This window comes from Oncorhynchus nerka, linkage group LG13 (assembly GCF_034236695.1).
Source record: "Oncorhynchus nerka isolate Pitt River linkage group LG13, Oner_Uvic_2.0, whole genome shotgun sequence".
Lineage (NCBI taxonomy): Eukaryota > Metazoa > Chordata > Actinopteri > Salmoniformes > Salmonidae > Oncorhynchus > Oncorhynchus nerka.
In genome coordinates this window covers 49472961-49496910 of record NC_088408.1, presented here as the reverse complement: position 1 = coordinate 49496910, position 23950 = coordinate 49472961, and the positions used below count along the sequence as shown (strand labels likewise).

At 43.5% G+C, this 23950-nt stretch overlaps 1 protein-coding gene across 1 annotated transcript in view; it reads right to left on the bottom strand.

The window, feature by feature from the left end:
* LOC115139635 (palmitoyltransferase ZDHHC14-like) overlaps window positions 1–23950 on the bottom strand; it is a 49125-nt gene that overhangs the window by 13145 nt on the left and 12030 nt on the right. The window contains exons 2-4 of the mRNA XM_029677245.2: window positions 10532–10692; window positions 1673–1831; window positions 1269–1406 (exon numbers count right to left, since the gene is read on the bottom strand). Of these exons, the coding sequence (XP_029533105.1) occupies window positions 1269–1406; window positions 1673–1831; window positions 10532–10692 (458 nt within the window). The remainder of the gene's footprint in view (window positions 1–1268; window positions 1407–1672; window positions 1832–10531; window positions 10693–23950) is intronic.

The following is a 23950-nucleotide window of genomic DNA, read 5'->3' as shown; positions in this document are numbered from 1 at the left end:
TAAGTCAAGCCGGGACATGTGTTCGTTGCCTCTCTCTCTCTGCACAGTGAGTGGTGGTCCCCAGACTGGGGTTACACTGTGCAAACCTCTGGGGCCGTATGTATAAAACTCAGTTTATCTCAGAGGTGGAGTGCTGATTTAGGATCAGTTTATCCTTTTAGATGAGATTACATGGGGGGGGGGGGACCTGATCCTAGTTCAGCGCTGTTACTCTGAGAGGCTTGATACATACGACCCCTGGCCTGCTTCTGCTCTGCCTGATTGATCTGTGTGTACAGTAAAGCACCACAAACACCACTCCCTCTCTCCCTCATAGAGAGAGAGACCAGCCGTGTCAGCAGCTTTCCTGACAGCCAGCCTCCACTGGCGCTGGGAAGCAGGGAGAGAGGGAGGGTAGTATTCTGAAGAGGGGTAGAGGTAGAGGGGCGGAGGGGAAGTGGGAGGTGGTGCTGATCAAGATTAAGTGCCCTAGGAGGTAGTGCTGCTCAGGGCTAGCGGCCTTTTGTTTTTATGGGTGTAACGGATTTCCTCCTCTTCGTCTGAGGAGGAGTAAGGATCGGACCAAAGCGCAGCGTGGTAAGTGTTCATGAGGATTTTTAATTCAAACTCAGAACACTAAACAGAAAATAACAACGTGAATTTACAAAACCGAAACAGTACCGTGTGGCCAAAACACTCACACGGAAACAAACACCCACAACCCAAACAGTACCGTGTGGCCCAAACACTCACACGGAAACAAACACCCACAAACCAAAAGTGAAACCCATGCTACCTAAGTATGATTCTCAATCAGAGACAACTAACGACACCTGCCTCTGATTGAGAACCATACTAGGCCGAACACAAAAACCAACATAGAAAAACAAACATAGACTGCCCACCCCAACTCACACCCTGACCATACTAAAACAAAGAATAAAATAACAGAACTATGGTCAGAATGTGACAATGGGTGGATACTGCTGATGGTGAAATACACCTGAAAACCTGGTTGTGGGTAACCGTCTGCTCAACCGCTGTGTATGGGGTAAGGATAATTAGAGTTACAATTAGAGAAGGCTAGGGGGGGAAAAAAACTTGATAACGTGTGAGAGAAATACCAGTGTTATGCATTCACTCATCTTGTCATTGATGATATTATCTGGATAACAAACAGTATGTTCTGGGCACCTGGGGGACATTGTTTGGGGAAAAACTGTGTTGTGTGTATTTCAGGGCATCATCGCTTTGTGTGTGTTTCAGTCTCTGGTCGGTATTATACTCACTCAGGATGACGTGTGTGATGACGAAGGCGAATATGAATACAGTGAGGAAGGAGAGGGAGAGGATGAAGAGGTAGAAGAAACGGTAGTTCCTCTTTCCCACACAGTTCCCCACCCAGGGACAGTGGTGGTCAAAACGCTCTGCAGAGGAGAGAGAGAGAGAGAGAGAGAGAGAGAGAGAGAGAGTACGTTTAGACAAATGTAAGTAGAAAAGTGGTCGGATAGAGGGAAGGGAAAGAGTGGAATAGAGACATAAAGAAGAAGAGAGAAGCAGATAGAAAAGGGAAATAAAATAGTGGAAAGAGAAAGGGAGAGATGGGGAGAGTAGGTGGTTTAAAAGTCATGCATATAGAGCAGCCATCGAGTTAGTTAGCTTCTCCTATTATTTTCAGGACTACAGTACTCACCCACACAGTTGTCGCACAGGCTGCAGTGCGAGGCCCGCGGGGGCCTGAAGATCTTGCAGGTGAAGCAGTACTTGAGCTTCACCGTCTGCCCGTTGATGACCACCTCTCTGGTCCTCGGGGGCGGCCTGTACCCTGGACCACTGGGGCCGTTAGCCGCGCCTGAGGAGGACCAAACAAGAGCAAGTCAGATTTGGTTCACAAGGGAAGCATATTCCTTTGTTCTCCTATGGTGGATATTCAGTACAGCCTCAGAGCTGTATCTTATTCCTAAAGCACAGCCTGTCCGTTAGGGGCCAGACACGAGTTCCTGTATCCAAGGGGGTTTGAGTTTGGGCAATTTTCAGGCTCTGTTTTTATTTCCCTGTGATAAACAAAGCAAGTCACGCCATCACATTTCAGGGGCTTCTAAACAACTTCTACCACCAAGCCATAAGACTCCTGAACATCTAATCAAATGGCTACTCAGACTATTTGCATTGCCCCCCCCTCCCCCTCTTTTTACCCTGATGCTACTCTCTGTTATTATCTATGCATAGTCACTTTAACAACTCTACCTACATGTACATATTTCCTCAAGTACCTCAACTAACCGGTGTCCCTGCACATTGACTCTGTACCGTATGGTGGAAAATTTCAAGATCATGTTATAATACTTTTATTGCATCAAATGGTTGTTTTATGCAACAGAATAGAGGATTCTTATAACTATTGTGTGTGTGTGTTCTACTGAGGATGGGCCTCTGGGACTGACAGGAGATTTACCATGTCTTTTGGGTGATAAAACCTAAAGAGCAATCCAGAGCATGAGTTAATGTTTCTGTTCTATATGGTACCAGGGAGACATGGCTCCAGTATGGAGTTAGAGGGCCAGACACTGGTCTCTATACAATGACAATTGTTGACACAGCAGATACTGTCTGTTATGAATTACAGGTGTCTTTCATACAAATCTTAACCTTGTGACCCATTCTATACATCTGTTGTTCGTCATGTAGGTTGAAAGGGGTGTATCTTGGCTATAAAATACCTTTGTACTTTGTCTCGGGGCTCTCAACGAATCATTTGAGCATGAATCGTTGGCCAGCCAACATTATTGTAGAGCACTCAATCGATTCACTTTATATGTGTGCATTGTATTGACCTGCTCCCTTATTAATAAGCGATTCAAGATTTAGTTTAAGTATAACTCTGACTTGTACGATAGGTTTGTCTCTCCTCATTTGATAGTAAAGAAATGAACCACCACAACCGGTACCCCCTGTACAGTATATAGCTTCGCTACTGTTATTTTACTGCTAACTTTAATTATTCGTTACTTTCATTCCTTATTTTTTTAGGTATTTTTCTTAAAACTGCATTGCTGGTTAAGGGCTTGTAAAGTAAGTATTTCACCTGTTGTATTCGGCGCATGTGGCAAATAAAATTTGATTTGATTCAATTTGATTACATAGGCTTTCGGAGCTTGATATATCAGTCAGCACATTTTACTGGCTTCCTCGCTGATGTATTTTACAGTGGCGGGCCGCTGGGGAACGATGTTTACTTGGCATTACATTATTCATCTGCTCAGCAGGACCTAGCACTCCACTCAGAGATAAGATGCACATACACACACAGACTCACAAGCAAACACTCACATGCGCACGCACACACACACACACACACACACACACACACACACACACACACACACACACACACACACACACACACACACACACACACACACACTGTGCGTTACAGGGAAGACATCCTCCTCCCTCATGTGGTACCCTTCCTGCAGGCTCATCCTGACATGACCCTCCAGCATGACAATGCCACCAGCCATACTGCTCGTTCTGTGCGTGATTACCTGCAAGACAGGAATGTCAGTGTTCTGCCACAGCCAGAGAAGAGCCCGGATCTCAATCTCATTGAGCACGTCTGGGACCTGTTTGATTGGAGGGTGAGGGCTAGGGCCATTCCCCCCTGAAATGTCCGGGAACTTGCAGGTGCCTTGGTGGAAGAGTGGGGTACCATCTCACAGCAATAACTGGCAAATCTGGTTCAGTCCATGATAAGGAGAAGCACTGCAGTACTTAATGCAGCTGGTGGCCACACCAGACTCTGACTGTTCCTTTTAATTTTCACCCACCCTTTTTTCAGGGACACATTATTCCATTTCTGTTAGTCACATGTCTGTGGAATTTCTTCAGTTTATGTCTCAGTTGTTGAATCTTGTTATGTTCATACAAATACTTACACATGTTAAGTTTGTTGAAAATCAAATCATATATATATATATACAGTTAAATAAATTAAATTAAGTTAAATATACAGCTCTCTCCACTGGCTTCCAGTTGAAGCTCGCATCCGCTACAAGACCATGGTGCTTGCCTACGGAGCTGTGAGGGGAACGGCACCTCAGTACCTCCAGGCTCTGATCAGGCCCTACACCCATACAAGGGCACTGCGTTCATCCACCTCTGGCCTGCTCGCCTCCCTACCACTGAGGAAGTACAGTTCCCGCGCAGCCCAGTCAAAACTGTTCGCTGCTCTGGCCCCCCAATGGTGGAACAAACTCCCTCACGACGCCAGGACAGCGGAGTCAATCACCACCTTCCGGAGACACCTGAAACCCCACCTCTTTCAGGAATACCTAGGATAGGATAAAGTAATCCTTCTCACCCCCCTTAAAAGATTTAGATGCACTATTGTAAAGTGGCTGTTCCACTGGATGTCTTAAGGTGAACGCACCAATTTGTAAGTCGCTCTGGATAAGAGCGTCTGCTAAATGACTTAAATGTAAATGTAAATGTTAAAGTCGGAAGTTTACATACACTTAGGTTGAAGTCATTAAAACCCATTTCCAACCACTGCACAAATTTCTTGTTAACAAACTATAGTTTTGGCAAGTCGGTTAGGACATCTGCTTTGTGCATGACAAAAGTCATTTTTCCAACAATTGCTTACAGACAGATTATTTCACTTATAATTAATTGTATAACAATTCCGGTGGATCAGAAGTTTACATACATTAAGTTGACTGTGCCTTCAAAATTAAACAGCTTGGAAAATTCCAGAAAAGGATATCATGGCTTTAGAAGCTTCTGATAGGCTAATTGACATCATTTGAGTCAATTGGAGGCCTACCTTCAAACTCAGTTCATCTTTGCTTGACTTCATGGGAAAATCAAAAGAAATCAGCCAAGGCCTCAGAAAAATATTGTAGACCTCCACAAGTCTGCTTCATCCTTGTGAGCAATTTCCAAACGCCTGAAGGTACCACGTTCATCTGTACAAATAATAGTACGTAAGTATAAACACCATGGTACCACACAGCCGTCATACCACTCAGGAAGGAGACGCGTTCTGTCTACTAGAAATGAACGTACTTTGATGAGAAAAGTGCAAATCAATCCCAGAACAACAGCAAAGGACCTTGTGAAGATGCTGGAGGAAACAGGTACAAAAGTGTCTATATCCACAGTAAAACGAGTCCTACATTGACATAACGTGAAAGGCCGCTCAGCCCGGAAGAAGCCACTGCTCCAAAACCGCCATAAAAAAGCCAGACTACGTTTTGTAACTGCACATGGGGACAAAGATTGTACTTTTTGTTGAAATGTCCTCTGGTATGATCAAACAAAAATAGGACTGTTTGGCCATAATGACCACCGTTATGTTTGGAGGAAAAACGGGGAGGCTTGCAAGCCGAACAACACCATCCCAACCGTGAAGCACGGGGGTGGCAGCACCATGTTGTGTGGGTGCTTTGCTGCAGGAGGGAATGGTGCACTTCACAAAATAGATGGCATCATGAGGGAAGAACATTATGTGGATATATTGAAGCAACATCTCAAGACATCAGTCCGGAAGTTAAAGCTTGGTCGCAAATGGGTCTTCCAAATGGACAATGACCCCAAGCACACTTCCAAAGTTGCAGCAAAATGGCATAAGGACAAGAAAGTCAAGGTATTTGAGTGGCCATCACGAAGCCCTGACAACAATCCTATAGAATATTTGTGGGCAGAACTGAAAAAGCGTGTGCGAACAAGGAGACCTTGCTCAGTTACACCAGCTCTGTCAGGAGGAATGGGCCAAAATTCACCTAACTTGTGGGAAGCTTGTGGAAGGCTACCCGAAACGCTTGGCCCAGGTTAATCAATTTAAAGGCAATGCTACCAAATACTAATTGATTGTATATAAACTTCTGACCCACTGGGAATGTGATGAAAGAAATAAAAGTTTAAATAAATAATTCTCTCTACTATTATTCTGACATTTGACATTCTTAAAATAAAGTGATGATCCTAACTGACGTAAGACATGGAATTTTGACTAGGATTAAATGTCAGGAATTGTGAAAAACTGAGTTTAAATGTATTTGGCTAAGGTGTATGTAAACTTCCGACTTCAACTGTGTGTGTGTATATATATATACAGTGGGGCAAAAAAGTATTTAGTCAGTCACCAATTGTGCAAGTTCTCCCACTTAAAAAGATGAGAGAGGTCTGTAATTTTCATCATAGGGACACTTCAACTATGACAGACAAAATCTCCCTCGCCCTCCATTTTGTAAATCCGACCACAACTATATCCTCCTGATTCCTGCTTACAAGCTAGAATTGAAGCAAGAAGCACCAGTGACTCAGTCTATAAAAAGTGGTCAGATGAAGCAGATGCTAAATTACAGGACTGTTTTGCTATCACAGACTGGAACATGTTCCGCGATTCTTCCGATGGCATTGAGCAGTACACCACATCAGTCACTGGCTTTTATCAATAAGTGCATCGAGGATGTCGTCCCCACAGTGACAGATCATGCTCTCCATAGCCGACGTGTGTAAGACCTTTAAACAGGTCAACATACACAAGGCTGCAGGGCCAGACGGATTACCAGGACGTGTGCTCCGGGCATGTGCTGACCAACTGGCAGGTGTCTTCACTGATATTTTCAACATGTCCCTGATTGAGTTTCTAATACCAACAGGTTTCAAGCATACCACCATAGTCCCTGTGCCCAAGAACACAAAGGCAACCTGCCTAAATGACTACAGACCCGTAGCACTCACGTCCGTAGCCATGAAGTGCTTTGAAAGCACTGAGCCATGAAAAGCTTTGAAACCCTAGACCCACTCCAATTTGCATACCGCCCAAACAGATCCACAGATGATGCAATCTCTTGCACTCCACACTGCCCTTTCCCACCTGGACAAAAGGAACACCTATGTGAGAATGCTATTCATTGACTACATACAACTCAGCGTTCAACACCATAGTACCCTCAAAGCTCATCACTAAGCTATGGATCCTGGAACTAAACAACTCTCTCTGCAACTGGATCCTGGAATTCCTGACAGGCCGCCCCCAGGTGGTGAGGGTAGGCAGCAATACATCTGCCATGCTGATCCTCAACACTGGAGCCCCCCAGGGGTGCGTGCTCAGTCTCCTCCTGTACTCCCTGTTCACCCACGACTGCATGGCCAGGCACGACTCCAACACCATCATTAAGTTTGCAGACAACACAACAGTGGTAGGCCTGATCACTGACAACGACGAGACAGCCTATAGGGAGGAGATCAGAGACCTGACTGGGTGGTGCCAGAATAACAACCTATCCCTCAACGTAACCAAGGCTAAGGAGATGATTGTGGGCTACAGGAAAAGGAGGATCGAGTACGCCCCCATTCTCATCGACGGGGCTGTAGTGGAGGAGGTTGAGAGCTTCAAGTTCCTTGGTGTCCACATCACTAACAAACTAGAATGGTCCAATCACACCAAGACAGTCGTGAAGAGGGCATGACAAAGCCTATTCCCCCTCAGGAAACTAAAAAGATTTGGCATGGGTCCTGAGATCCTCAAAAGGTTCTCCAGCTGCAACATCGAGAGCATCCTGACTGGTTGCATCACTGCCTGGTATGGCAATTGCTCGGCCTCTGACCGCAATGCACTACAGAGGGTAGTGCGTACGGCCCAGTATATCACTGGGGCAAAGCTGCCTGCCATCCAGGACCTCTAACACCAGGCGGTGTCAGAGGAAGGCCCTAAAAATTGTCAAAGACCCCAGCCACCCCAGTCATAGACTGTTCTCTCTACTACCGCATGGCAAGCGATACCGGAGTGCTAAGTCTAGGACAAAAAGTCTTCTCAACAGTTTTACCCCCAAGCCATAAGACTCCTGAACAGCTAATCAACTGGCTACCCAGACTATTTGCATTGTGTGCCACTCCCAACCCCTCTTTTACGCTGCTGCTACTCTCTGTTTATCATATATGCACAGTTACTTTAACTATACTTTCATGTACATATGTACATACTACCTCAATTGGCCCGACCAACCAGTGCTCCCGCACATTTGCTAACCGGGCTATCGGCATTGTGTTCCGCCAACCCCTCTTTACGCTACTGCTACTCTCTGTTCATCATATAAGCATAGACACTTTAACCATATCTACATGTACATACTACCTCAATCAGCCCGACTAACCGGTGTCTGTATGTAGCCTCGCTACTGTTATTTTACACTGTCTTTTTACTGTTGTTTTTATTTCTTTACTTAACTATTGTTCACCTAATACCTTTTTTGCACTATTGGTTAGAGCCTGTAAGTAAGCATTTCACTGTAAGGTCTACTACACCTGTTGTATTTGGCGCAGGTGACAAATAAACTTTGATTTTGAAGTACAGTTCATTATTACTATGCATATTATCCCTTGCACATCTGTTCTGCTTTTTTTCTGGAGGAGGAAATTGAAAATATGTAGCCAACTCTGTATGCCTTCATTTAAAAAGGAGGATACTTTAAACAGGGTTTCATTGCCATCACTCAGCATCACTGCCTTCATACACTGTGCCACTGGTTTATTGTTTAATATAAACTGAGTGTATAAAGTTAACGATGAAGATTTTAAAGAGGCTGTAAAGTAACTTTGGATCAAAGCTTCAGGCGACGTCATTGTGGTGAACATCTGTGGGACTGAGATTTAGCCGAAATATTTAACCACCACTTTGTGTACATGAAAAACAAGACATTGACAGTGGTGGTGACGGCAGTTGCGTTGGGACAGAGCATACATTATGCATATTGGGGAAAGGGAAGGAGATCACTTGCTGTCACTTCAGATGCCGTTCTTATACACAGAGGATTGCGAACGCATTTAACAACAAGACTCCTGCTGGAAGACGGTGCAGGAATGATGAGATGTGTATATAAAGGAGAGGAGAAAAACAAACACACACACAAATATATACACACACACACACACACACAGTGCAAGAGAGAGATCAAGCAGATATCAGACAGAAGGATTTGTTTGACTGCAAGTGAGTTGTGGGAAGCAGCAAATAAAGCAGCTTAGAATTGAAAACATATTGAGCTGCAGGAAAGCAAGCATTTGTTGTGAGCGAGACTGGAGAGAGGGAGCGACAAAGACAAAAGAGAGGGAAAGAAAGTCGTTTGAAGGAGTTTAGAGGTTGCAAGAGCTAGTGAAGGTTGTGAAACAGACAATAGGACTAGACTACTTCTCCAAAAGTTCACCGCTTTTTTCAGTGCAGGCCTGTAATATCACTTTTCATCAACGTGTAATAAACTAAATGTAATTCTTGTTTACAGGTATGATTTTGATGGCAATTAGTACCAATTTCGCTGTTTGTAGAGTTGACCACACAGTACTGAACCTCCAGATCCTCTACTAGAGGATGTGTGGATGTTGTTTCTAGTGCATCACATTGTGACCGGCCACAGACTGTTAACAACCGAATTGAGTAAATATAACAGTGAATTACTTCTACCCTTCCTCAATGGCTGTTTAAAACACTGTTGATGTGGTGAGACATAGGAGTATGTCCCAAATGGCACCCTAATCCCTATATAGTGCACTACTTTTGACTGGAGCCCTATGGTAGTGCACTACGCGGGGAATAGGGGGCCATTTGTGACGGAACCACGAGAGACGCTTTCTCTCCTGCTCTAAGAAAGCTGGAGTTAGATAAACAGAGCAAACAATGCCCAAATTTGGTCATTCTCTTAGTACTGGATATTTTGTGATTGACAAGTCTATTCTGGAATGCTGTATTCACAGAAAAAAAACAGAGTTCCAAAAATACATCCAGATTGTTCTGTCTGTATAGCACAGATTTTGCTCATTGAAAATCACTGACTGATTCTTCTTGGTACGCATTGGATTGGACATCTCATAACAAAACGGAACTAGTGGCTTGCTCCTGTGATAGAGGGTTGCATCACAAATGGCACCCTATTCCCTACATATTGCACTACTTTTGACCAGAGCCCTATGAGCCCTGGTCAAAAGTAGTGCACTATGCAGGGAATATGGTACCATTTGGGACTCTGATGAGATCTTTTCTAGATTGAACTCTAAAACGAGGCCTTTAGTCAGACTGTTTGAACAACATGCCATTGGTGCTCAGGGTAAAGCACCTCTCAAAGCTGATGTCATCTCCAAACATAAACAACACTGACTACCTTATAATCTCACACGTGAACACAGACACCAAAGGCGGTTAGAGGCCGCATGTGATTGGCTCGATTCAAACCGTTTGACAGTGGTCAGGGGAAGTTCACGTTGACCTCAAATCTATGTGCCTCATTAGCTGAACACAAACAAGGAGAATAAACAGCATCAGAGACTCTGAGTGCAGAGTCCTGCCTGGTCCAAGTCCCAAAATGCACCCTATTCCCTATATAGTGCACTACTTTTGACCAGGACCTTGGACTACTTTTGACCAAAACCCACCTCTGGTCAAAAGTAGTATACTACTCACATACACTATATAGGGAATAGGGTGCCATTTGGGAAACCATCCCCTGGACCGTCAGGAAACGACGGTCTATTACCTATTTACCTATCTAGTTACCTATTTGTCTCTCCAGGTCGGCAGCCTCGTCGGGCGTGGCGCGGGGCAGGACCCCCGGGTCACTGAAGCTGGCCCTGAAGAGCATCCCCAGCACAAAGAAAAACAACACCCCTCCGATCACTGGGATGGCTGGGGTTAGGTTGGACGCCAGGAACGGACAGCTGCACGAGAGAAGATAAAAAGAAAGGTTTAAGAATGGAAAAGTATGTAGACCTAATTGGTAGTTGTTCTTAGTGTGGTCTCTGTATTTGAGTGGGTGGAATGTTTACAACTAATAGAATTGTTAGGACAAACAGACATGCACAGACAGTAATTATTTGATTAGCTAACTCACTTATCCCAATCCCAGTGTTTTCTTCATGTGCATGGTCAGTGCAATCACATTAAAGCACTACTGTCATGTCCTTTGTATCTGACTTCATTAGGTGACAAGACAAGAGGGCCAGGGCCAATGAGTAATGGCCTTCCTGGAAAGTGAAAATGAATAGCCTGCTTTTCAGTGGCACAATTCAACACACCCCATAGGGCTCTGGTGAAAAGTAGTGCACAATTTTATCCTCCTGAGACCCAGCATTTCATTTTTGTCTTCTCTAGTGAACGTCAGTTCTTGGTCTGTATCTCTGAGGCCATATAAGCCACAGTATTCAGTGAGATGTGTGTGGCCTTGACAACTTTATCTTCTTGGTTCTTAAAAAAATGTCTGCCATCAAAATTAGCATATATTATAGAAATTTGAAAATAAGTTTGATTAATTAATTACACACACTCCTTCGATATAAAGTTGTTTTTGATGAAAATTAAAACGTGTCAGAGTGTCACTTTCATGAGGTTGGAGTAATAACATGTTCAACTACTTAATACATTGGTTCAAATCTAGGTTGTGCCTTTCTTTAGTTTAAGAAAATGAACAACTTAAGAAGAATTGTTCACTTCTCTCATTGACTTCTCAAACCCCGGCCTGGTCTGTTTCGCCTGTTTTGCAAGCGTTCCCGGAAGTCTAGCTATGTTGCGCCTCTGGGTTTAGAAACTCTGTGCTTTAATGTAAATGTTTTCATGTTTACATCCTAATGACCACGATAGAGGACATTTTTGCACATACAATAAAAGATAAATAACAATATTTTCTAACTTTTTTTATTCGTAAAATGTTGTTTTCCCAAACACTTCTTATGTAAAAAAATAAATAAGTGTATCCCAAACGTATTTTTTCTTTCGGGTCTAGGGAATATGGGGGCATTTGGAATGCACCCACTGACTGAAATCTACTGGCCTAGGGCTGAGAAGAAAAACCATTTCCAAGCATCTTACTCGACTGGCATCCGTGACAAAGCCATGAAATGAAAGGTATGCCCTTGTGTTTATTTTCACATTATTTATAGATATGAACAGAGGCTCCCTTCTTCTCTTCTCAAAGCCTGCTGTTGTCTGGGTATCTAGTAGCACATTCTATACATATGGCAATGGTATGGCGCTACGTGAATTTTACCATACAAAGGGCATGCCCTTCTGTGCAATTTAAAAAATATATATAAAGTAAAAGTAAGTATTGTCTGAGCCAGAAAAGCTCCTGCCCTGTAGGCCAATCTCCTGTTTATAGCGTGAGGTAGCATTGTGTACGCTACAAGTACACCCCCTGGACTGGGCGCTTTCCATAACTATGTTATGGCCTTATATGCATTTTCCCATTCAAATGGAATGGCCTCCCACAACAACAGTCACTGGCTGTCTGCTGTGGATTCAGCTCTAATGCAAATAGTACACTCCAGGAAGCCCCGGATACGATATTATCACGATGCAGGTACGATTTGTATTGCGATTCTATTAGGGCTGACCCGAGATTTCATTTCGTTTGCGGTCGCAAATTTATCAAAAATATGTCATGCCCGATGTCCACCAGATGCATGTGTTTTGTTTTATCGAATGTCTAACCCGCCTTTTATGTACCTGAGGTACATGTACTTCGCTTTTCAACTCTCTAAAAGCTAGGTAGTTGGAATCTGTGTGTACTCCCGTTTGTACCACCGCACGGTAAAGCAACACACAAGTTGAAAATATTGAATGAATGTAGTACACAGAACGCAGCCTAGTGAGGCACCTCGAACGTAATGTTGCGGACTGCTCCATTGAAAATGAATGACATCCGCCGGAAAGCAAGACTATGGTGCATCTGGTGGACATTAAGAGTGGACTAATTCATTGCGGAGGCCGCGGGGATGGCTCCGTCCATCTCTCTGCACAAGGCGCGTCTCTCTCCGGCCGGTTTGTGCACATCCATTGTTTCATAACTTAATTGTGTGAATTATTAGCCCTTTTATTGTTAGTGACTATCAATTTCTCATTACATATATCACCAGTAATACATTTACCGTTAATTCCCATATTTTCTCATCTACAATGTTTGTTTGGTTACAGTCATTTCTGTTAATGCATACAGTCGTTTACCGTTCTCATAGTCGGAGTGGACATGTTGTTTGCAGAGCTCACAACCCATGCTACACTTGTGACAAACAAGTTTTGGTTTATTTCATTCCATTTACGAGTTGTCAATTTATGAATTGTCTTTTTTTTGCGCTCCTGTCAATGTTGAGTAAAGACGCGCACCTGATTACGCAAGCTTAGACTACCTGGCCTGCGCGCAAATGTACACATTTGGGGATGTCTGATAGTTTTCCTGATTGTCTTAACTCACCACTGCTAATGAGCTGTGGAGCTTCTCAAAGTATTTTTCTTCTTCGCCTCAAACAGCAAGTAAACCAAGTCTGTTTTTTTACATCCATTGAGAATGATATACAATAGCTCCTCAATGTATTTGACAATTCTTACCAGCTCTCTCCCTTATAACCACCAAGCCTCGGTGTGAAAGGGGAAAATATCATACAGTGAAAACGTCATAAAATACCTGATTACGCTACTTTCTTATCCCTTGCGAAGTTCTGCAAATACAACGGTGTCTGTCTGGAGCTCACTGCAGGGGTAAACTGAGGGCCCAGAATAGTTGATACAATGTTTCAAGTTTGCTAGAGCGACCTGAGGGCCGGACCCAGTTGATAGTTGATATGAACTTGCAGTTTAATAGATGATATGTTTCAAGTTCGATGCAGACAGGCAGAGTAGAGAGATGAATGTGATTGAAAGAACATGAACAAACCACGTGTAGCCAATGTGATTTAGGGCTATAGGATATTTATTTTTAAATCATGATATTTTCTACCTACAATGTTTTTATTTGTTGGCTTTATGGAGGCTTTTTTTGAATACCCATAATAGTACAAAAATACATTATTATAATTGAAGTGTTCCACGGAAATGTGTATATGAAAATCATAACTGGCATGCAGATCGGTTAGAAATTGTAAGATAAATTGTGTATGTGGAAAAAACCCCCGATAAATTGTCAAGTTAGCACTCCCCATGATAAAGCTTTCCGACCCCTGGTGTAGCCTATTACCAGCAACTTCAGGAGCATAATGGCAAAATCTGTGAAGGCCAGCAGGAGCAGGAGGGTCAGGAACAGTTTTTTTCCCTTGGGGTTATCTTGATCTCTGGCTCCCTCGAGTCATTTGTGTGTCTTAATTATTTATTCAAACAATGCACTTAAAGCATCAAGCTCAGTGCATATAGTTGATTTTATTAAAACACATAGGGTGTGTCTATATATATATTTTTTTTAAATGGTGCAATTTCGACCAATTGATTGGTCGAAAGAACAGACAACATTTTGGTCTGGGACAGCCCTAGATTCTATATGTATGACAATTCTATATGTATTACAATTCGATATGGCAATTTCAATGCAATTCACTGTTCCAAACATTGGTCACTATATTTCTCCTGTAGTCATGAGAAAATGAGTTTGATCAGTCATGGACATAAGTACTCAAAACATATTAGCTCACCATTTAAAGTGGAAATCTGCAGTTCAAACAATAACAAAGCAGTTTCCAAGCCACTATTTTGGTAGAACACTGAGGGATGGGGCTAGAGAAATGTAACCATTCTCAAACTCATGGACAGAGTTATGGAAACAAGGACCGACCATCCACGATATCAAAATTATACAGTGTTTGTTTATATTTACCTAGTTTACAAACAAAGACAAAAACAAGCTTATATTTTGGGTTCTGATGGGGTAGGACAGTTGAACTAAGCTCATAGGCATCTAAGTTATATTCTTCAAGAATCAACTGGTATATATCATCCATTTAAAGGTCTAAAAAATGGACGTAGCAACTGCAGATTGCCCCTTTAACGGTAAGATCTTAGCGAAATAAAGAAACGTTTTTTTTTTCATTTTATTTTTTTGAATCAACACTTTGTCATATAAATTGATATCGTAAAAAAATGATACTGCTGTATCAATTTTTCCCATATCACTAATATCTTACCTTCAGCACTCTGGTCGATATCTTTAAAACATCCATTAGTACTGATGATCCATATTCTTAGGCAACCTTACCATTAAGAACTTAACCTCTGTCTGCAAGACTGAGTGAGAGGACAGAGCGACTGGTCCTAGGGGTTAGTAAGAACAGCCCCAGATCCTGTTACTCTGGGCTTGGTGGGGAGATTCATCAAATACTCCACTATGGCTCCTCTCACAAGACTTCAGTCATTCTCAGATCATGGCTATGTCCCAAATGGCATCTTGGTCAAAACTACTGCACTGTGTAGTAAGTAGGGTGCCATTTGGGACGCAGACCATAATATAACCGTTTGGGAAAGATTTGGAATGTTCCTTCCTAAATTAGATTGAGTATTATCTATTTTACAACAATTTGATTAGAACAAGGATTGGATGTCCATTCATATTTTAGTGGGTACAATATCCAAATCTTTCATGAAATAACCCCATGTAGGTTCCCTAAAGTGCTCTATGTGTTGTTCCAATATCAGACATTGAGATCTCCATCATTTCAGGTTTGATTCATTGGTTTCAGGTTATAGCCTAGGCAGTGAGGGTAGAGGAGCACCTCTAAAACTATATTAAATCTTAAATGGTAGTAGTCATGAAGTGAAATACCATGCTTTTATCCACTTACTGCTGCATAGTCAGTGTTGACTGATATGAGAGCAGTATAGCTGCCACTTTAGCACTGTGAGGCGGCTACACTGGAATTGAATTAGACTGAAACCCAGAGACCTTATCAGTCTGTCATAATTGGGATTGGAAATAGCTGCAGAAAGTTTCCAAGTAGTAGCTTAGTCCTTCCTTTTTTTTTCCTTCTAAGGAGGAGGTTATCAACCAAGAAGACGTGGATGTCGATTATGGCAGCCCCCCGCACCTCTCTGATTCAGAGGGGTTGGGTTAAATGCGGAAGACACATTTCAGTTGAAGGCATTCAGTGTTATACAACTGACTAGGTATACCCCTTTCCCAATGTTGTTGTTGGCATTTTAACCAAAACAGGGATAATTGTCAGAGGGATTGAATCTGGTGAATCTGGCACACAGTGGAGGGAAAGGTTGGGTAGGGACATTGTAGCGAGTCTTTCAATCTACAGTATATAGCTGCATTTCTCTATCCCACTGCCTTTGTAAAAGGACTGTGCCCTTGGTATACAGACTATGGAATATGGACAGTCTTAGATACTGTACTGGAAAAATAGTCTGAATGAAAGCTTAAAAATACACAAGGACAGTATCCTCTGGACCCCAAATTTCAGGCAATGGTGTTCTGGGCCCTATTATTATAAATGTATCCCCATGAATCAAATGAATGTTTCTCAGCCTTGAGAAGAGGAGAAGTGAAAACATTCAGACATCATCTTTCCGTCATTTCATTTTCTGATGCTCTATGCAAAAATCACTAAACAACATGCAAACGTTAACCAGCAGTTGATCCATTCCATGGTTGAATCACGACACATTAATTTGACCATTTGTGCTATGTTTCCCAGGCAAATCCCAGAGCATGTTGGACTATAAACGGATTAATGTTTTGGCTCTTCACTCAGGCTAGAGGATTGTAATTACTTTAGTCTTATCCTTGAGTCAAACACAACCAACAGAAACCAAGGCTGACTGCATCCCAAATGTCACCCTATTCCCTATGTACAGTGGCTTGTGAAAGTATTCACCCCCCTTGGCATTTTTCCTGTTTTGTTGCCTTACAACCTGGAATTAAAATATATTTTTTGGGGGGGGTTTGTATCATTTGATTTACACAACATGCCTCCCACTTTGAAGATGCAACATATTTTTTTATTGTGAAACAAAGAAGAAATAAGACAAAAAAATAGAAAACTTGCATAACTATTCACCCCCCCCAAAGTCAATACTTTGTAGAGCCACCTTTTGCAACAATTACAGCTGCAAGTCTCTTGGGGTATGTCTCTATAAGCTTGGCACATCTAGCCACTGGGATTTTTGCCCATTCTTCAAGGCAAAACTGCTCCAGCTCCTTCAAGTTGGTCTACAGCTGGTCTACAGCAATCTTTAAGTCATACCACATATTCTCAATTGGATTGAGGTCTGGGCTTTGACTAGGCCATTCCAAGACATTTAAATGTTTTCCCTTAAACCACTCGAGTGTTGCTTTAGCAGTATGCTTAGGGCCATTGTCCTGCTGGAAGGTGAACCTCTGGCCCAGTCTCAAATCTCTGGAAGGCAGACAGGTTTCCCTCAAGAATTTCCCTGTATTTAGCACCATCCATCATTCCTTCAACTCTGACCAGTTTCCCAGTCCCTGCCGATGAAAAACATCCCCACATGGATGGTGGATGGATGGTGCATGGATGGTGTTTTCGCGGTGATAGAGTTTTCCTTGACGGCCAAAAAGCTACATTTTTGTCTCCTCTGACCAGACTCCCTTCTTCCATACATTTGGGGAGTCTCCCACGTGCCTTTTGGCAAACACAATGTGTTTGCTTATTTTTTTCTTTAAGCAATGGTTTTTCTGGCCACTGTTCTGTAAAGCCCAGCTCTGTGGACGACTTAAAGTGGTCCCATGGACAGATACTCCAATCTCCGCTGTGGAGCTTTGCAGCTTCTTCCGGGTTATCTTTGGTCTCTTTGTTGCCTCTCTGATTGATTAATGCCCTCCTTGCCTGGTCCGTGAGTTTTGGTGGGCGGCCATCTCTTGGCAGGTTTGTTGTGGTGCCATATTCTTTGCATTGTTTTATAATGGATTTAATGGTGCTCTGTGGGATGTTCAAAGTTTCTGATATTTTTTTTATAACCAAATCCTGATCTTTACTTCTCCACAACTTTGTCCCTGATCTGTTTGGAGAGCTCCTTGGTCTTCATGGTGCCGTGTGCTTGCTGGTGCCCCTTGCTAAGTGGTGTTGCAAACTCTGGGGCCTTTCATAACTGGTGTATATATACTGAGATCATGTGACAGATCATTTGACACTTAAATAAAGTCCACCTGTGTGCAATCTAACTAATTATGTGACTTCTGAAGGTAATTGGTTGCACCAGATCTTATTTAGGGGCTTCATAGCAAAGGGGGTGAATACAAATGCACACACAATTGTTTTAAACAAGTAATTATTTTCATTTCACTTCACCAATTTGCACTATTTTGTGTATGTCCATTACATGAAATCCAAATAAAAATCCATTAAAATTACAGGTTGTAATTCAACAAAATAGGGAAAACACCAAGGGCGTTGGTCAAAAGTAGTGCACTATATAGGGAACAGGATACAACCTAAATCAAACTGGGACTAATCGGTGACTCTCCTCCAGTTGCCTTGCAAGCTGTTGGTTCGACAGGACACAAAGAGCTCAAGAGGAAACTGTTACTACGGAAACGAGAACACTACGGTGCCATGTTTTGGTATGGAATGTGGGAGGAATGAAAGACCACAGAGGGAAAGGTGGGGGATGGGGAAAGAGACAGGAAAATCTCTGTCAGTCATCCCTCGACTCTCTGCATATTACCATTGATGTCAAATGAATGAATTTGTATGTGATAACATTGGGCCTTTACAAGCTGTCATGAACAATTCTAATTGAAGACATCTGTGTATGTGACTTAATTGCCTTATATTGGTGACATTTTAGCACTCAATGAGTAGGCCATTGAATTGCAGGCTTTTCAGGCTGATACACTAAGCAAATCCAAAAAGGTTCTTAATTGGAACCCGTTTTGATTGCAATGATATAAATCTTTAAAAATGACCCTTTGGAAACCTGCAGAAGCTTAGAGATCGATGGGTTGGATCCTTTTCTCCTCAATCATCTTGAAAAAAAGTATACTTCAAAACTGGAAGTTCAACCAATGCTCCATCGTTAAAAAAATTGAAAAGTCAAATACTTTATTATCTAAATGTTGAAAGTGCATGGGCGACTGAGAGAAGCAAAATGCTGCAGTTTGAGGCCATGTGGTGGAGAGTGACACGGGTGCTGGAGATGGATGGAGGTGTAAGCAGGTGGGTCTGGGCAGGGGTGATGTTGTGGATGTTTGTATGCGTCTGTTGTCATTTGTATGTGTATGTTTTAAATATTTATATTAAAACAATTTGAATAAAAAGGAAGCTTAGCGATCTATGAAAACGTTTCACAGACCTTCAACGTGTGAGAAAGGATCACAGAGGATGACTATGAGTCTTGCTGACTTAGTTAACATTTATGTACACTGCATTCAGCCTTTCCTTCCAGCTCTCTGCTGCCAATGACTGGAACGAACTGCAAAAATCACTGAAGCTGGAGACTCATATCTCCCTCACTAACTTTAAGCACCAGCTGTCAGAGCAGCTCACAGATCACTGCACATGTACACAGCCCATCTGTAAATAGCCCATCCATCTACCTCATCCCCATACTGTTATTTGATTTATTTTGCTCCTTTGCACCCCCGTATCTCTACTTGCACATTCATCTTCTGCACATCTATCACTCCAGTGTTTAATTGCTATACTGTCATTATTTCGCCACTATGGCCTATTTATTGCCTTACCTTCCTTATCCTACCTCATTTGCACACACTGTGTATATAGACTTTTCTATTGTATTGTGTTGTTGTTTGTGTTGCACTGCTTTGCTTTATCTTGGCCAGGTCACAGTTGGAAATGAGAACTTGTTCTCAACTAGCCTACCTGGTTAAATAAACGTGAAATAAAAAAACATTTCAAAATAAAAATTCAGAAAATATTCAGACGCCTTCCCTTTTTCCATATTGTTACATCACATCCTTATTATAAAATTCATGAAATCGTTTTCCCCTCATCATTCTACACACAATACCCCATAACGACAAAGCAAAAACAGGTTTGTAGAAATGTTTGCAAATGTATTAAAAATAAAAACGGAAATATAATATTTACACAAGTTATCAGACCCTTTACTCAATATAACCAGGATCTCCAGGAGATTTTTCTCCAAGACCTGCGCCACCTGTCTGTTACTGTCCTCATCGCCCCTGGGACTTTGGCATCGACCTGCTTGCAGGCTCTACGCCTCCGCGCAGCCGCATCTACCCTCTGTCAGTGGCTGAAACCAAGGCCATGGAGGAGTACATCCAGGAGGCTCTCCAACGGGGTTTCATCCGAACGTCCACCTCCCCTGAGTTGGCGGGCTTCTTCTTCGTTGCCAAGAAGGACGGAGATCTACACCCGTGCATCATTTACAGAGGACTCAATTCCATCACCACCAAGTACCGCTACCCTCTCCCGTTTCTGCTGGCCACGATCGAACAGCTCAGTGGGGCCCGTTTCTTTTAATACCAAATTGGACCTCCGGAGTGCCTACAATCTGATCCGCATCCGGGAGGGGAATGAATGGAAAACGGCATTCAGCACGATGTCTGGTCACTATGAGTACTAGGTGATGCCTTATGGATTAGCCAATGCTCCATCAGTGTTCCAGGCATTCGTTAACGAGGTGTTCCGGGACATGTTGGACACAAGTGGTGGTCGTGTATATCAACAACATCCTGGTCTACTCGGTCACCTTGGAGGATTACATCGCCAACCTCAGAGTAGTCCTGGAACAACTCCTGGAGAATCACCTGTATGTCAAAGCGGAGAAGTGCCAGTTGCATCAGGTCGCTGTCTCCTTCTTAGGATCAGTCCATAGGGAGTTATGATGGAGAGGAAGGTCGATGCAGTCAGGTCATGGCCAGTCTCAACCACCATAAAGGGGCTCCAACGGTTTTTGGGGTTTGCCAACTTCTACAGCCGCTTCATTAGGAACTTCAGCTCCATCGCCTCTCCTCCTATCCTCCCACCTCAAGGGTGGTACCCGTAAGTTGGTGTGAAGTCCTGCAGTCAATGAGGCCTTCCGTATACTTCACCTCTGCCCCTTTGCTGAAACACCCAGATCCTACACTGCCCTTCGAGGTGGAGGTAGACACTTCAGAAGTGGGCGTGGGGGCTGTTCTGTCCCAACGTCAAGGTAACCCACAGAAATTCTCTCCTGCAGAGAGAAACTATGACTTCGGCGACCGGGATCTCTTGACGGTGAAGTTGGCATTAGAGGTGTGGAGACACTGGCTGGAGGGCGCCAAGGACCCATTTCTCATCCTCACCTACCATCGGAACCTGGAGTACATACGGACAGCGAGGCGGCTGAACCAGCGCCAAGCAAGGTGGGCCCTTTTCTTCACTAGATTTGACTTCACCTTGTCATATTGCCCAGGTTCAAAGAACATCAAAGCCGATGCCCTGTCCCATCTCTACGATTTGGGAGATGTTTTTCTGTCCTGAGTGCACCCATCATTCTGCCCTTCCAAGTCGTTGCCCTTGTGCTTTGGGACGTAGATGTGGACATTCGCCAGGGTCTGGAGAGGGAACCCGTGTTCCCACAGGGATAAGGGATCGGATGTTGCCCTGGGTGTAGGGCTGAGCGATATGGCAAATAAATTATCACGATATATATATATTTTTCATTCGATAACGATAATTATCACAATATTGATCAAATAATGTTTAAAAGGTGCATTAACTCCACTTTAAAAAAGCTATAAACCCTTACAAGTTGTGAACAGCAAATATATATATTTTTTAAACAAATAGTGCAAGGCAATATGCATTATAACTGTTAGCCTAATGGCACATCACAATTGACGTTGGGGTAGTTGCTGTCTTACAAGTTACAAGCAAGAAAGACAAGTCTGTCTAAGATCTCTGGCTTTTTGCCCTACGGCAGGTCACTATGTTGCCACCTGTGCTAAAAACGCACTCTGAGGGGGAGCTGGTCACAGGAATGCACAGGTAGTGCTTTGCTAGGTGGCTGACTTTGGGAAAGTTTTTTTGGTGGATCTTCCACCAGTTCAGTGGATTGGTTTCACTGTCAGCATCAGGAGATTGAAGGTAGCAGCTGAGTTCCTTCTCTACCAGCTGGATTTCAGTAAGACCTGTGGTGATGGAGCATGGATTTTTGAAAAAACGGACCAATTAATTTCTCTTTTTAGCTGGTAGTTGTGGTGAAGCAGCAGCAACGTCTCCCTGTGCTGGGCTTTCATGTCCCTCATGGCCATCTATGAGACAGCTCTTGCTTTTCTGTGGCCCACCTTCTCCTCTTTGATGTAATGCGTTTTAAACCGAAGGTCAACCAACGAGGCTATGTCCAGGAGGTCATCTGTGGCTAGGTCATCATATTTCTCATTCAGATAGTTCATGACTATCGTTTTGATGGTTTGGGTGAGCTCTGTTTCACCATCAGGTTTCATGACCTCTGTATTGAACAGGTGTAGTACTGGCTTCAGATAAGCCACACTGACATAGGACTCACCAGACAGAGCATCTGTGAATTCTAGGAGTGGGGTCAATATCTGGTTGATGGAATCAAGAACATCTATATCAGTATAGGGGGGAGCTAAGTGCCGGGTCTTCTGGTCACTGGACAAGACCTGTGAAACGTCTTTCTCCTGCTCCAGGACTCTTTGCACCATCTTTTGACATGATCCCCACCTGGTAGGCGACTCTGTCACCAACTTGTGCTGGGGTAAGTTGTCAGAGATTTTAATACAATTTTAAAATCACAATAATCCCTTTAGTTATATACAAATGTAATATTTAACTTAATCAGTCGATTAAAAAAATGCACATTTATTTTCATCTAACCAATCACTTCAATATACACAATTGACAAGGTTACTTACCAATGGCCAAGTGCAGACGATGTCCAAAACATTGCAGTCGCGTCCATTTGTTGATTTGAGCGGCCTTCACCATGTTCGCACCCCTATCCGTTGTAATGCAGACCGGTCTGTCTTGACTGAGTCCCCAGGCGATTCACGTCACGGGTATGGAAAGCCTTCATGGAGAAGCTGGGGGTCACGATAAGCCTCACACCCGGGTACCGGCCTCAGTCCAACGGGCAAGTAGAGAGGATGAACCAGGAGCTGGGGAGGTTCCTTAGGAGTCACTGCCAGGGGGAATGGGCCAGGTTCCTTCCCTGGGCAGAGTACGGCCAGAATTGACAGCGTCACTCCTCCACCGGGCTGACCCCCTTCCAGTGTGTCCTGGGATATCAGCCAGCCCTGGCTCCATGGACCTCGAGCCAGACCGAAACTCCTGCGGTGGACTAGTGGTTCAGGTGCGCCGAGGAGGTTTGGTCCACTGGCTGGTGCTGTCCTCAGTGACGTCCTTCCACCTCCCCTGGATATTGATGGGAGCCCCACCTATGCTGTCAGGTCCCTCCTGGACTCCTGACGTCGTGGGGGTCGGATCCAGTACCTGGTGGACTGGGAGGGGTACGGTCCAGAGGAGCGCTGTTGGGTCCCGGTGGAAGACATCCTGGATCCCAACATTGCCTGTGATTTCCACCTCCGCGGTCCGGACCAGCCCACTCCTCGCCATCGGGGCCGTCCCCCTGGCCAGCGTTATCCTGCGGCTGTAGCCGTACGTCAGGAGGGGTACTGTCATGTCTACTCATGCTCTCCTGCTCCGGCGCTCGACATCGCCGGTCTACTAACCACCGGTCCTGGCAACCCACATTACGCACACCTGGCAACCATCATTGTGCACACCTGCTCCCCATTGTTGCACACACCTGGACTTCATCATCAACCTGATTGTTATCCCTTTATTTAGCCCTCATTAGCCTCAGTCTTCAGACAGTAGTGGTTTTGTTTACGTTCAGCACGCTACAATTTTGATGTTTCTTATTATTAAAATCACCTTTTGAACCTGCTCCCTGACTCCCTGCGTATGTGTTACATTAACATTTATAATTATGACATTAAGTATTTATTTAGACACTTTAAATTGGGAATTATTTTTGGTGTATCATGAATTAGGGACATGAGTGACTTTGCTCCCAATGATTTTAGCTCTCTGGGTCATACAAGTAGGCTATAGTAAAGTGTGAAAGATCATAGGCCTACTTATGTTTTTTGAGCATGTATTTTTTCACATAAAATCCATAAAAAATAAACAAGTTCATATTTTAAAAGTAAATTGTTGTGGGGAAAACAAAGTTGGTTTAACCCTTTGACAAGTACCAACACACAGATGTGAACAATCTACAGTG